The sequence below is a fragment of the Sturnira hondurensis genome, unplaced genomic scaffold, assembly GCF_014824575.4.
Source record: "Sturnira hondurensis isolate 20B ecotype Veracruz unplaced genomic scaffold, ASM1482457v3 Scaffold0006437, whole genome shotgun sequence".
NCBI lineage: Eukaryota > Metazoa > Chordata > Mammalia > Chiroptera > Phyllostomidae > Sturnira > Sturnira hondurensis.
In genome coordinates, this window is record NW_028079068.1 from 108,249 (window position 1) to 123,892 (window position 15,644).

At 41.9% G+C, this 15,644-nt stretch overlaps 1 protein-coding gene across 1 annotated transcript in view; it reads right to left on the reverse strand.

Moving 5' to 3' along the window:
- The window catches only part of MGAM2 (maltase-glucoamylase 2 (putative)), a 77,875-nt gene that overhangs the window by 54,226 nt on the left and 8,005 nt on the right, over nt 1–15,644 (reverse strand). The window contains exons 2-11 of the mRNA XM_037049287.1: nt 13,997–14,106; nt 13,504–13,658; nt 12,500–12,671; nt 11,040–11,139; nt 10,208–10,320; nt 7,846–7,971; nt 5,634–5,765; nt 5,443–5,541; nt 2,966–3,079; nt 1,943–2,027 (exon numbers count right to left, since the gene is read on the reverse strand). Coding sequence (XP_036905182.1) covers nt 1,943–2,027; nt 2,966–3,079; nt 5,443–5,541; nt 5,634–5,765; nt 7,846–7,971; nt 10,208–10,320; nt 11,040–11,139; nt 12,500–12,671; nt 13,504–13,658; nt 13,997–14,106 — 1,206 coding nt within the window. The remainder of the gene's footprint in view (nt 1–1,942; nt 2,028–2,965; nt 3,080–5,442; nt 5,542–5,633; nt 5,766–7,845; nt 7,972–10,207; nt 10,321–11,039; nt 11,140–12,499; nt 12,672–13,503; nt 13,659–13,996; nt 14,107–15,644) is intronic.

Below are 15,644 nucleotides of genomic sequence, written 5' to 3' on the forward strand. Positions count from 1 at the left end.
ATGAGATATGACACTTGGGTGGTTTTATGAATAAGAACTTAGATGCTGCCTTTAGAAACAGCATCCATACTGCATTTTCCCTTTCTCGTGCCTAAAACCCCCAACATTTTCTGTCCTGAGGCCTGCAGTCTCATTCTTCTCCTTCTTCCAGACCCATACCTGGGGGCCCCTACCTCCCCTCCTTCAGGAAGCCTTCCTGTTCATAGGACCTCAGTCTAGGCACAGTTCCAGAGAGAGGTGGAGCCAGGAACGACCCTGGTTGAGTCTTCCCAGCAGCCCAACAGAATCAGGGTTTGAAGTAAGGAATCACATTGAACGATAAGTTATAAAGACGGTTATATTTCTGGCAAAATGTGTGGCTTGAGTTTCACAACCACTTCAATTAGAAGACAGGACACTAAAATTGTCCCATGGGCAAAGCTCATACATCTAAATGTTTTTCAAGCTAAAGCATACGTTCTATTCCTGAAAGGTTAAAAGTAGACCAGAGGCAGAGCAGCTTGTCCTGTGCAGGTGGACAAAAGGCTGGGAGGTAGGGAGTGGGTGCAGAAGCAGACAGAGGTGAATGAGATTGCAGTGTTCTGCAGCAAGTTAGTTTGGGCCAAGTAGAAAATTAAGAGATTAAAGGAGAAGAATAAGAATAAAAGGTAGGTACAAAATAGACAGGGGGAAGCCAAAGAACTTATATGTATGACCCATGGACATAAACTAAGGGTGGGGAATGTGGGCAGGAAGGAGTTGCAGGGTGGAGGGGAATAAAGGAGGGGGGGAATAGGACAACTGTAATAGCATAATCAATAAAATATATTTTAAAAAAGAGATTAAAGGAGAAACATGATAAACTAATTCACAGTGAAAAAAAGTCAGAGAACAAAGAATTAGCAGAGAGGAATAAAGAGTAAGCAGGGGAAAGAAACAGTTGACTTTGCAAGAAGTTCAACGGTTTGAAGTCAAGATTTCTCCTAAAAAGTTTCTCATTCTTTCAGGGCCCTAACAGGGTATAGGAACAGCTAAACCTTGCTCTGAGGGTACAAGTGGAAAGACCAGGAAAAACTGGTACAGACTGACCAGACGCTCACCAAACCTGTGTCTTCTTCCTGGGAATATAACATTATATTCACTTTTTCACTTGAAGTTTAGTAGACACTATCTGATTGGATTCTGGCCAAAAAAAAATGTGAGCGAATTGAACTCACCACACTTCCAGGACTTTCCATAAAGTTTCCACTACCATTCTCTTTCTCCTTTACCTAGGAAGCTGTAAACAAAAGGCTCCAGAAAGGAGAAGTAGGCAATAGAAGTTAACTAGATTCCTGAGTCACTGTATGGATGACAGTACCTTTCACAGTGGAGTATTATATGAACAAAAAATAAACTTGTAGTGTGTACTCCACTGAGAGGTTGGAATGCATTTGTTTCTGCAAAGAGTATACTGTTGCACACACACACACATTCTTTCAAAATCAGGGCCTGGAAAATTGACTTGGACAGAAAATGAGATTCAAAATAGGAAGGACTAGCAGGAACCCTTGACAATGCTGTTGGTCATGAGCTAAACAAACACGCATACAAAGTACAGATTTACTCCAATGGAAGGTAATGTGTACTCCCAGTATTCTGACACTGTCATGAAGTTTAAATGTGAACTATGTTTTAAAGGGGTTTAGAGGCAGTGAGCAGGGTGGGAGCATTAGAACTTGACACAGGAGGCACCGCCATGGGAGATATGACCTTCACCACATTCTTGCCCTTGGATTACGGCAGTGAAAAGGCAATCAGAGAACAAACAATGCAGTGAGGTCCCCAGGAAGGGGTGGTCAGGGGGCTTCAGAGGGGTGGTCCCTTAAACTGAGAAGGAAAATTGCTCCTGGCCACACTGAGTTCCACTGAGGTGGTTTTAGATGTCTCGTGCCTGCTTCAGAGCAAACAGGTAAAAACTTACGAGGAGTGAAAGGAGGAAAGTTCAACTGGTTGGTTTCACAACTATGGTCAGAAACTGGAAGCAAGTTAGAGACTTCATCCAATTCCTTCAAAGACACAAAACACATAGAGTTGAAGAGTCACCGATTAACAGATAGCTGTTCAGGAATGTTTACTGAACTAGAAGCTGGATAGCTGGGGTCTCTTATTAACAGATTTTGGGATCTTAAGTAATCTTCTTAATTTTTTTTGACCTCTGTTTCATCTTTTGTAAAAGGTGAGAAATATGATCTGATGAGAAAGCAGAGCATATCATCTTTTGGATTAGATTTTATCTAAGGTACCTTTCATTTCTAAATGATATCAGGAACATTTAACCTTTACACATTGATTGCAATCAGTTAATTAAGAAATACCATCTCATAGGCTAATTTTTACAAGTTATGATTTTATAGTTACTGATATGGTTTCAGTATTGTTTTAAAGAACCTAACATAGGGTAATATTCTATTTTATAATTTTCCCTTTTATTCTGCTTAATGCAGTGCAAGAAGAAGATACAATTGAGATAAAATCCATTTTTTAAAGAAGATTAAAAGTAGGTGATGCATAATCCTGCTAACAGAAAAATTTTTTCAAATTTCACTCTTCTCCACTTCCTATTCTCTAAAAATTAAAAGGTACCCACTAAATTTTTCTCTGATGATTTACCTTGAATTTTAATGAACCATTGCTAGAAATAATAGTACCTGTAGTTTCTAGTGAAATAGTATTTTTTTAAAGCTAAAAATGAAGCAAAAAGCTGAAGCCATGAGAAAGCAAAAGACTTTCTCAAAAAGAACTTAACCAGTTGGTAGCAGAATGAGAATAAAAATCCAGAGTTTTGAGGGATCTAATTTATTGCATATAAACCCAGCATTAAGTAAAAGGATTTTTATATCACTATGACAAGTAAACTATTTTATTACAAATTAGACTCAAAATTCATCTCAAAATTTGAAATATCTGTCTCCAAAATAAGTTTAATCCTGGAATAACGACTTACAATCCATACTCCATCAAACTTCAGAAATGCATTAAATCTTTGCAACTCCTCTGTCCACCACTGAGTACAAACTGGATTTGTATAATCAGGAAAGACTGTCCATCCAGGATACCCCTAAAGGACAAAGAAGGCCAGGTGGTTTGTTGGATGGGTCACTCATGCATTCATTTCTGGCTACTGACTCTTCTACTGGAAGCCCCCATGTAACTCACCATTTTAGATCACAACTGGTGACTCTCTTCCCTAACCTGAATGTTACAAAAGATGCAAGGAACCAAAGCAAGAAAAAAGGACAAACAACTTATTAGATAGATGAGAAGCTATCATAGAAAAAATGCCATCAAATGCCTTTTTTGCTGTGATTAAAAAAAGAAAGCAAAATTTCATCACGTCAGGCCATTTGAGAGAATTGTTTAAAATACTAGAAAGCCTAACTAGATAATATTTTAGAAAAGAATGATTGATTTTGTTTAATATGTTGCTAATTGAAGATCATCTAAAACTTGCCCTGAATAATGCTGTTTATAAATAAGATGTTGGTTTGAGGCATATAAACAATCTTTTTTTAAATGGTTAAATGAATCTTGTGCTTCTTAGGTTAAATATTTCATATTCTAACTTCTCATCCTATCTATTTCTTTCAGATTGCATTTTAACATTTTCCACAAATAGCACAAAGACATGATCATAGCCAAGTTGCCAAAAATTCGGAATTAACAGGATACAAGCTTTTGTGCATACACTGTTGCTTATTTTCCCAACAAATTTGTAGGTTGTCATTTAGGGACAACATGACATTCAGGCAGTATAATGAGTATCTCTCTCTCTCTCCATCTATCTACCTCCTGGTTCTTTGTTGTAGGCAATGGGGCACCACATAATAAACACAGGTAACTTTGAACCTCGGGGAACAACAGGTGGTGTGGCAAAGTAATCACCTACAGCAACATGGTACCTGGAGCAGGCCCTGGAACATTCATTTAAACCAAATTCCTTCATAATTAACCCGCACCACCTCTAGCACTACTACCTGGGCCAACATCTTAGATCAAACAATTCTTGCTATCTATTGGTACTTGGAGGTAGCTCTCTATTATAATTAGATTTTTGTAATTATATGCAAATTCCTGATGATATACCACTTCAATAAGAGTATTACTGAAAAGACTCACAGGTCTAGACAGTCAACTTTTCAAATAAAGAAAACAATTTTTACATGGCCATGGCCTGATTTTGTACTTGCACATGAAATCAGTCTACCTGATATTTTAGAAATTCACATCAAACAAAATAGTAAGAGCAAATAATTGGTTTGGAGAAGGAAGGAAACTTCTCTACTGTTTCATGAAAAGTTAAAACCAATGAGAAAGAAAATCAACAGAAGTAAGTATTGTACACAAAGTTGATGGTAAAAACTAAGTGGGCAGTTAGGTAAGGGGTCACTGATAACCCTAAAAAGACAAGTTTTGCAAAGTTAATTGCCCAGGAGCAACAAGAAACACAGCCACGTGAACTTTTAGGTGAAGTACCAGTTTTAGTAAATCTCCCATCATCCAGTCCTTGAGGGCTGACCCCACACGTAACTGCCAGAGAAGGCTGACTACATGATTTGATTTAAAATATTGTCAAAAGCTCAACTTCCCCTGAAAATTGGTTCCTAAGCAGCCTAGTTAAATGCCTGAAATCATTACCTCAGAATGAAAGCTGGGCTCTGTAAGTCTCCTGTAAACTAAAAATACATGAGCTAAGATAGATTTCACAAGAGCCTATCTGCATCTTGCTCCATTATCACGGTTGAATTTATTGTCATGAGAAAGAAATAGAAATTGCAAGGCAAGAAGACTTAAGAATAAATAACACTTTCTTCTAATCACATATTGCCTGTCAGCTCTCAGTATTATTAGAGGATCAGGGGAAAGCTTTCTAGAGACTAGACCTTAATCATTCTAGGAAGGAGGGAAGGAAGGAAGGAAGGAAGGAAGGAAGGAAGGAAGGAAGGAAGGAAGGAAGGAAGGAAGGAAGGAGGGAAGGGAGGGAGGGAGGGAGGGAGGGGAGGGAGGGAGGGAAGGAAGGGAGGGAAGGAAGGGAGGAAGGAAAGAAGAGAAGGGAGGGAAGGAAGGAAGGAAGGAAAGAAGAGAAGGGAGGGAGGGAGGAAGGAAGGAAGGAAGGAAGGTCTGTGATGTGATTAGAGGAGCTATGGTGATGAGGACAACCATATTAAAATAGTAAAATGTATCAAATCAATATGGTAGGCATCTTCGATGTACACAATGTTATATGTCAAATACATTTCAACTAAAAAAATAAATCCTTAAAAATTTTAATCATTCCACTATTACATCAACTGGTTAAAAATAATAACAGAAACCTCTACAGCCACGATTAGTGCCTGGCATTCCTTCCACCCCTTGCCCCACCAAAAGCTCAAACTTCCCCAAATGACTGTCATGTACTCTGATTTTTTTTTGAGAAATTACCTGCCCAAGGACAAAGCCATTGTCCCCCACGACCCACACTCTCTTTTTAGTTCCATTCATATAGGTAGAGTAGTCAGAATCATTTGAGATGCCAGGATTCTAGAAAACAAACAAGATAATAAAATATTGTTCTTATAATTTTTTTTGCATTTTAAAGGAAAAAAAGCCACCAAATAAGTGTTTCAACATACCATGATAATGACATATTTCAGTCCATGTTTGTGTAAGTTTTCGGAAAAACCTGGGAGACCAGGGAAAGCCTTTTCATCAACAGTGAAGTCCTTCTTTCCATCCATGTAGTCTATGTCCAAGTACTGGACGTCCTGGAAGACAGTGATGGCCAGTTAGAACCCAGGCAATATTACCACGCTGATACAGTAACTCCAGTCCTTGGCCATTAAAATGGGAGCCATATTTTCTCCATGATCCTGGAACTTCTAGGACTTGGCTACTTCCTAGGGGTCAAAAAGCCCTTCTTGAAGGACATAGGCACTCTCAGGTTGTCTCTTTGCCTTGACAGATGACTGTCATAAGGTATTGAAAGGAATCTGATAGTGGGACTATGGGTGGCTTGTCCCTGTGATTTGAGGGCTTAGATGCTCATAATAAAACAGGTGCTCTTTCATTGTTTGTTTGAATGAGCCCACAAGTAATGTTATAACCATGTACTAACTTAGACCCTAGACATCAAGCTAGACTATAACATAAGAGGAGGAAACAGTCTTCTGCTATAAAACTTCTCTGGTAATAATGAACAAAGACAAATGACAAAGGGATAGAGCTTTCATTAATGAAACTCTCACACGCACATTATTTTTGTGTTCACATACCAACCTGTGGGAGCAGATGTTATGCTTAGTAAGAAGTTTGAAAATTGAAGGGGTTTAAGTGACATTTCCCAAGGTCACATGCAAGAGTGGGTAGGGGGTTGGTTGGAGTTTTGGTGACAGGCCCTTTGATTCCATGTCCTCTTTAGTTCCACTGTGCCACTACTTCAGAGACTCATGAAGGTCTTTGAAATAAGTGTTCCTTCTGCAGTGGTGCCTTAGAGACTCTAGCTTACAAGCCTGGAGGAAAATGTGGCCTGTGGCCTGTTGCTAATGCAGCACCATCTGTTCTCATACTGAGCAGTCATTTAGGACCCAGGGGCCCCCCCACAGCCATATAGTGGGAAAGATCCAATCTGTGGAAGAAAAGCTCATTTGTTTCAGAGTCAGCAAGACCTCAGACAAGCCCTCCCCATCAGAGGTCTGAGGGGAGACTGACACCACCACCACCAGTAGCCAGCCGAAAGGACTGTTGGTGGATCCTGGTCCTGCCATTTGGCTAGCTGCAGTGACCTCAGGGAAGCTATTTCCCATGCACCATCTACATTTCTCCATTTACAAAATGCCCGTCAGTGAGGGCCAACCACGAATATGAGAGCACTTTAGAAAACAATGAAGACGGGGCAAGATTTGGCCTGATTCCTCCTGAAATTGCAGATAGCAGACATGGGAGAAGTAAAACGAAATACATAACCATTTCTCCTTAACACCAAAACAGCGCAGTGAGCAGGTTTTCTCATGGGAAAAATTTCACCTTGTTGCTACTCTGAGAGGGGACTGAACACTCCTGAGACCAGGCCAAAATCATTGCCAGCTGCAACGTCTTCCTTCAGGTACCAACCAACCATCTGCTTGCCTTACAGTTCCCAAGGTCAAGCCCCACATAAAATGCTTTGGTAACTTCATTAATCACATGTTATGCATCCCCAGGGGGGGAGTTTTGAGAATATTAGGCACTTAATAATGATCTTTTTATTTACTAGTGGACATTGGACATCATAAATACTTTACAACCACAAAGCTTTCGAAATTAGTCTGCTAGACCCGGAAGGAGTACTCAAGGTCACTATGAGAAACTCACTTACCATAAGTCATCACCATCATAATCAGCACTCATTAACCATGCCACTCAGGTGCTGCTTTCTCTTACAGAACAGCCGCCCACTCTGAGGGGGTCCATCCTCTGTGTTCTATGCTTTACGTGCATAGAGTAAGGCATTCCTCACAACCCGCCCACCAGGGAAAGCCTTAGATTTTCACTTCGTGAAGAGGGAAACTAAGACACAGAGGTGGTCATTAACTGGTCCAATGTTGCACAAAACTAGAAGAGGAAAAGCTAAAACTCAAAATCATATCCATCTCACTCCATGACTGTGTTCTTTCCATGATGACATAGGTTTAGTTTGCAAATCTATAAGAGGAGTTCTGTATATATATGTATCTATTTATCTACCTATCTATCCCTCCATCTACCTGTGCATCCTTCTACCCATCTACCCAGTATATTTTAACTAATAAATTGAATTAGGTACAAAAAATAAAAGATACAAAATGCATAAGAGAAGTTCCAACTTACATATGGAATCCCAGCTTTCCGAGTTCGGTTTACAACTTCTTCCAACCCCTCGATGTTACCGTAACCCCTGCGACTGAGCTGGAACCCAAGATTCCAGTAGGAAGGCAAGAATGGCCGTCCAACAAGCTGGAAAAGTAAAGGAGTGTCTAAGCATTGGGAATAAACACTGTTGTCCAACACAGACAGCCCTGGCTCCATTTCACTTTCTGTTAAGCTCCCAGATCCAAAATCAGAGCCCAGAGTAAATGCTGAGGGTGATCTGCAAAATTCCACAGCTCCCATCTTTCTTTACTAAGTACTAAGTACACTCCCGGAGCCAGCTGCAACATCAGCAAATGATGGGATTTGCATAACATGCTTGAATAACAGGATTCGCTGAGGGGGGCAAGAACTGACATTTATTCACATGATAAATACGTCCTCATTGTTGGCGATATGACAGGTGCTAATAGAGGCACTTGGGATGTGGTGGCATAAAGCTAACAGCTCTGCTCACCCAGCGCTTGAAGGAAAGAAACACATGTCCAAGAGAATCTCAAGTAGTTGTGTGTGCCGAGGAATAAGGACTGACAGCATTCAGCATGGGATGGTGAAGGAACGCTTTGGTATGTCTGAAACCCAAGTCTGCAGGTCACTCAAGCCCACATTCTGAGAAGACCCCAGACAGAGTCCTATCCTATAATATTCCGTGAGAGCCCCTCGCTTCCCACAGGACCGTCCCCTCAACACCGTGCTTTCTTTCACGCCTCTGCATTCCCATATATTATTTGTGCCTCAGTAACGGTATCTATTATAAGGAGTTTCCAATGATAATTCTTTTAGGCTGCCATAGTTCTCCTAATGGACTATAAATTGGCTGGCACCTGGACTATATTTCACACACCTTTATGCATCATCTTGAACAAATTGCTACCTTTTGCAGTACCTGAGTTTTTCGTCTGCAAAGTAGGAAGTTTGGCCAAATGATGTCTAATGTTCCTTCCTGTCTTACAATTTGAGTCCAAAATAAATAGCACTGTTCCTTCTACATAGTTTCTCTGCCACGTCCAGTCCCAGCACCAACCATGCTGTCTGACAAAGTCCGAGCGTGGGGAGGATGACTTCAAAGAAGCATGTTCCGGCCCGGCGGACGTGGCATGAATAGATATGTGGTGTTGATCTTAATCTTGCTGTCTCTTGGTGTTCTAACCTTTACCTTTCTGATAATTTAGAATCTCCTAGAAATACTGACCATTCTCAGAGCTGAACAGCAACTAAGTCAGGCTGAAAACAATATCACCTTGGCCTTTCCCCAAAATAACACCTCCTTTCCTGACCTGATTAAGCAATTGTAGGATATAATGATATCAGCTAGTAGGGGGCCTGGAATACCCAAGGAAGCCCCCTTAAGTAAGTCCTGAGGCAAATCCACTCTAATGAAATAGCCCCTGAATGTCTAAAGTTGTTGGAATAACAGCCCCTCCTTTACCTTGAATAGGGATATATATCAATTAGAATTAGACAGGCAGAAAGATAGGAGAAACTAGTTAGCTATTAAGCATGTAAAAAACAGTTACTAAGAAGATAGAGTTCTTAGTACACAGAGAAATATTTTAGACAGAAAGATAGATAGCTAAATTAGACATCACAAAGGCTTATAATGAGTTCCTAACCTCTGCTCAGTCTAGCGTATCGTTTTGCCCCATAACTAACTCTAAGAACTTTGATAAATAATAGGACATTTAAACTCTGTACATAGAGCTATTTTAAGTTGTCGGATTAATGGTTCTCCTGGTCAAAACAATTTTGTTCAACATAATTAAAAATTATGGGAACTTTTGTACTTTTCCTAATTACCTTTGTATTAATTTTTTCTGCTTAACTGATCATGCTTGCACCTGTAAATATTAAATCACTATGAGACATGAAAATATAAAAACCTGCTTGTACTTGCAATAAACGGAACAGTGCTTCACCTGCCTTTGAGCTGTGTAGTTGCCTGTTACCCAGCGCCGACGCCTATCCTCACCTCGAGGGACCCCTGGACCCTGCTGCGGCCGGACCGCGGCATTTCTCCTCACTAAATTATTATTAATTGAATGCGTGAATCAACTTTGCTGATGTTTGGAATGACCTATCACACATGGATGGACCATGTGCTTCTTGAAAAGAACACAGCATCTGCCTTGTACATTTCTCAACCCTTTTGCACAGTGACTCCTTCGTATGCAGAAGGCGCCCAATAAATGTGCATCCGAATAAACATACAATGAATGAAAGACTCACAATCCCAACATTTGTAATCCATGATTTACCCCCCCAATTTTATTTTTCTTGGGCTGCACCTACAATGAATAATGACTGTCTCACTGCAAAGCCTTACCTCCAGGTACTCCTGAACCACTTGTTCCGGGGTGTCTCCCAGGAACACGTAGAAGTCCAGGATGCCCCCGATGGTACGGTAGGTGACTGCAGGAGCAGGTTGGAGGGTGACCTCTGAAAGGGTTGAAATAAGAGCTATTAGGATTTCATGGCTGCACACAGGGTCTTCTCCAGAATTTCAAATACCTGAGCTACCCCAAACAGTCTCAGCCTTATTTTGAAAATCACAGCCGTTCCTTATACAATTGCTGAAGTTTAACAAAATATTAAATGAGCACAACACCCATGAGGAATTAATCGATGTTTTTAAGAAGAAGAACAAATTCAATGAATGATTTGGCCATATTAAAAATTCAAATGTCTGGGATGTGCTAGTGACGTAATCAAACAATGTTTAAAAACTTACTGGATGATTTTACCTACAATTAAAAAGACAAATACAACCTCATGCTAGCACCCTTAGTCCAGAAGCTGGAAGGGGAAGATTTTGGAGTGCGGAAGGGGTGGGCGATGCGGTGGACAGCCTGGTTTGCATGTTGGGATCTACGGGCACCTTTGGAACATGTTTATCAATGAACCCTATAGTCTACAAAATACCATGGGAAGCATGACACGAAAAGAGACCCCTGACACAGTTTTTGGTAAAAGTAGCTTTCAGTGTGAGCTGGATTAACCACTTTGCAGGCAGGTTAACCACTTTCTGTTTCTAGTTTCCTTAGGACAACAGTGGGTCTGATACGCTTTCTGGTAAACACCAATCTCACCAGGCAAATCAGTGTTACAGAAGCAGCTCCCCCACCCCACCCCTGCCAAGACAAAGAGATGCTTCCTACCCATAGCATTACTGTTCATCAGAAAAACTCCAAAAGCAGAGCCGCTGGTGTCTTCAAGGCACAAGAAGAACGTGTGAGCTCCGTACAGGTTAATCAAGCCCTGTCCACACAAATGGAGAGAAATAATAGCGTCGGTTTCAAATGTTTTTATCCACCCGAAGCAATATCAGAAGCCACACACAACATATGTTGGGTCGACACTGGATGTAGTTAGCATTGTACAAAAAAGGTCTGAAAATGCTCGCATCCCTGTGTGCGTGATCCAATGGGATATTCTAATGGCAAGAATCAAAAGGTTAAATACATGCAACACCATGAGCACATCTCATAAACGTGAAGTGGAAGAAACAGACACAAAGGATCCTGTCTGGCATTGCTTCCCTTACATAAAGTGGGCAGAAAAGCCCGATGGATAGAGACTGAGAGCAGATTCGTGACTGAGGCAGGAGTTGGCACAGGGCTGAACACAGGAGTTCCATGTCAAAGGGTAAGGGGATCGATCCTACGGGGGAGATGAACGTTTTCTACACCTGGGTTACCGCGATGACCGCACAGCTCAGAGGGGCACTGAAATCACTGCACTGTGCACCCAAGTGAGTTTTGTGGTACGTGTTATACCTCAGCCAAGTTATTATTGAAAAACTAGCAAACATTTGCAATGACATAGAATAAAAGGTTAGTAGAAGGTGATGGTATTATGAGAAAATGTGTGTTTCCTCTTTATGCCTAACTGTATTGTCTACACTTTCTATAATAAACATACGATGCCTTGATAGTAATAAAGTTTAAAATTTTTGAAAAGGAAGACAACACATTGAACCTGCCACAGGACCCTGATGAGAACACTGGTATAAAAAGAGATAGTGTGTGTCATTGTTAATGATGTGGGAATAAAAGATATGAGATTATAATACACAGAAAGCTTCTCAGAAGCTCCCTGTGGGATGCTGCAAAATCAGTCCTTGGTATTCAGGGAAACAGTACTGGTTACGCTAAATTTCAGAAGAGAAGAAAAGGAAGCAGCCTGGTGTGTAAAGTAGAAAAGATCAGCAGAACTATGCAAAATCAGGCATTTTTAATAATTTAAAATTATAGCCAGGAAAAGTTCTGGTGTTAGCACCTGGCTGGAATGCAGACTAAATTTAAAATGCTAAGAAGAAAGAAGGAAAGGTAGGAGAGAGGAAGAAGAATGAAGGAAGGAAGGGAGGAAGGAGGAAGGCAAACTAGCTATGACACAGTCCTTAAATAATATTTTATTTAAACATGAAATGTTTTTTAAAATTGTTGCATTAGTATTGTGAGTCTATACACCTCAAGAAGAACAAATACTCTCCAACGTGGACATCTCATTTGGGCAAAGCAGCAAACAGACACCCCTCTGTAGGTCGCTTTCCTCTGTAGCTTGCCTCCCCTATAGGCTACTTTCTGAAAAGCGAGCAGTCAGGAGGAGGGGCCCTCACCTGGGTGGGGGCGGCATCGCGGGTGAAGATGGGCCAGGTCTGCCAGGCCATGCTGTGGCGGTACTGCTGGTGCACGTGCTCTCCCAGCCCGTACACGTTGGCACTGGGCAGTCGGAAGGACAGCTGCAGGTACTGCTGGGCGAACAGGAGGGGCCCGATGTCCGTGTTCAGCCTGGGTGGTGGAGTAAGGGCGAGAGTTACCTCTGGCTCTCTCTGCTTCCACTGTCTACCCTTCGAGAACGGTGGCTTCATGTCTTACCGTCCACTTTCATGCTTTTGAAGAAGGGCTGTCTAGGTTGTCTCTGATTCTTTCATGCTAGAGGAGCATAGATAGCCCTGGAGATGTGAGACTAGAAACTCAGGAAGGATGAACAGACGTGACCTTACTACATTTTCTGTGCATCCACTTTATGTATACACTACACTGGGTGCTTTACAAGCATGACCTCGGGACACATAGCCACAGTGACGTCCTGATGCCCTTTCTCTGGACAAAGAAACCGAGACTGGGGAGGTGAGGGGCTGCACCTCAGCACACAGCACACAGGTGAGGCGTGTGGACCAGCATCTGAATGCAGGTTTTGCCAACATTGATGCTTATAATTCCTCCAGTGCAATTTGTGATTTAAGCTCAGGCTAGCTAGCATCCGGTTTCTGATGGTAAGTTTCTCAGGAAATCATAATTTGGAATGATGCACAGGGAAGCTGAGTCCCAGTGTGAATGGTTATCCAAAATGACAAAATTCCCTATTTCATAACCTACGTGAACACGAAATTATTTATATAACTCGGCAAAGCAGGGCACCGCATGTTAGGTTTTTGTTGGTCTGTAATCATGACAAATTAAACAGTGTTAACGATTGGTCCTAACAGCTTTGACATTTTTCTGCGCTTCAATCATTTTCCCAAGTGTAATTAGCCGATCACCCGCCCACAGGAAGTTGGAATGAATGACTCTGGGACTGTGTATTCCAGAGACACGCAAAGAGTGTCGAAAAACTCACAAGACTTTGTTGTTGCTCGTCCTCATTATTTTGATGCTGAAGGGTTTATCAGTGACCTGGATATGATAGCTCAGGTTGGTGGCACCAGCAGTGCCATTAAACGGCTTAATATTTTCATGGGGGACTTCATAGCGCATGTTATTGGGATCCGTGATCTGTCAGAAAAAAAAACAAAAACCAAAGGGACAGGTCCAGATAAGCCCACTTCCTTGTAGAGCTACAAAACATTCTCACCCCTACATGGCCCCCAATGCAAACAGCTTCTCATTCCTGACCCTGTGTTTCCTGATTTGCAAGAAGAAATCCCCCAATCACGTGTCCCCCCCAAATAAAAATTAGCCTGCCCATCAAATCCGGAGATCCGGGCAGAGCGAAACAGAGGAACACTCTGCCTCCACATGTCTACGAAATGGGTAAAGGAGACTATGCTGCACCCGGCGTGCGGGGCCCTGCTTTCTCCAGAGAGACAGTCAAGGAGAACTACCAAACTGACCTTAAAACGGAGCCGGTGGGATGTCTGATATTCAGCTGTGAAGAGGGCATTGACGACATCAACTCCAAAGAGAGATGGGGTTGGCAACTTTTGCAACCTGGCAGTAAGCCCTGGGGGCCAGGGAAGAGAGAGAGAGAGAGAGAGAGAGAGAGAGAGAGAGAGAGAGAGAAGCATTTAGCCTTTATTTTGCTGTTAACCAACCTGGTCATAAAGAGCTGATGGGGGACACAGTGCCCACCTGTGCTTTGCTTTTCCTTGCTGACATCGCTGACTTGGTAGCCCCAGTTCCTGGGGAAGAAGCACCTGGGGACATTGGGGTCTGCAGTGGGCTTCCAGCAGCACTTATATCGCCACCAGCAGTCTTCCTGTGACAATGGCACTGAGTTAGCATTACATGAAGTGAAAGAAGAAAACTATTGTACATCTATTTATTATATGTCTATTTATTTATAACCATTTTTCCTCCCAGGGAGGATTTAAGATGGCTCACAATTCTTTCAGTCACTTATCCATGCTTCTTTTATTTATACATTTATCTAGCCATCCAATATGCATGAATTACCTACCACACAAGGAACTGAGAATACAGATAAATAAGATACAGTTCTTGCCTTGAGCACACGTATCCACTAGCAGTACATTCAACAGTCTGATGAGATCAGTGCTCCAGTTGACTGTGCCCAGGGGCTGAGGGAACCACACCAGGCCTTGTACCCAGCCTAGAGGGCTGCCAGTGGGGTGGGAGTGGGGTCCAGGTAGGTGAAAGGTAAGTTCATTCCTAATGCATGAGAAAAGGTTAAACAGGGGGACAGTAGAGCAATATTCCAAGCAGACTCAGGAAAGCCACACGTTCACTGTGCCAAAAACATCGAGTAAGAAAAACGAGGCTGGAGGCACTCAGTGTCCCCGTCAGGGGAGAGCTGGGTGCGGGCCAAGTGGATTGGACTTTCTCACGAGGAAGGGTCACGGAAATGGCTAACAACATGACTGGAAGAAAACGCATTTCTGAAAAGTAAGAAAAAGAAAGCACAGGAAAATAGAGAAACGTAAGATAGAGCCAGGACAGAAGGTGACATTAGAAATTTCACAGTGTCAAAAATAAATCCCATGAGGCTTCTCTGAGGGGTTTGAGGATGGATTTTTAAAATTACCATTGTTTGGTGGGAGGTATTTTCTAAAGGCCCTATCACTTTCAGATGCACTTATATAACAATTGTTTTGTTATAATGAACTAAATAGATGGCAGACTGAACCAGAATGTTGAAATAAACACAGACACCCACCTCTTCACCCAACTAAATTTACACAAAGTTAACAGAAATGTCAGTAAGAAAAAAAAATACATAAATTCATCATAAAACATCCAAATGTGCAATATGGCAGACCAGAATGTTGGTGAAAGTCCTGAAACATAGAAACTACATCTTACCGACTCTGGAGGAAAAGGCACTCGCAGCCTAAGACACAAGAAGAGGAAAAGCAATGCTCTAGGCCAGGCCGGCGTGGAGGTGAAAACAGAAAGTGAGCGCCTGTCCTATCACAGGAAAGATCTAAGGTCACGTGACATGGAGCTGTCAGCAAGCCTCGGAAGTGCGACAGTGGCCACCATTAACTAAATAGAGCTTGTTTCCACCACTGATTGGAAATA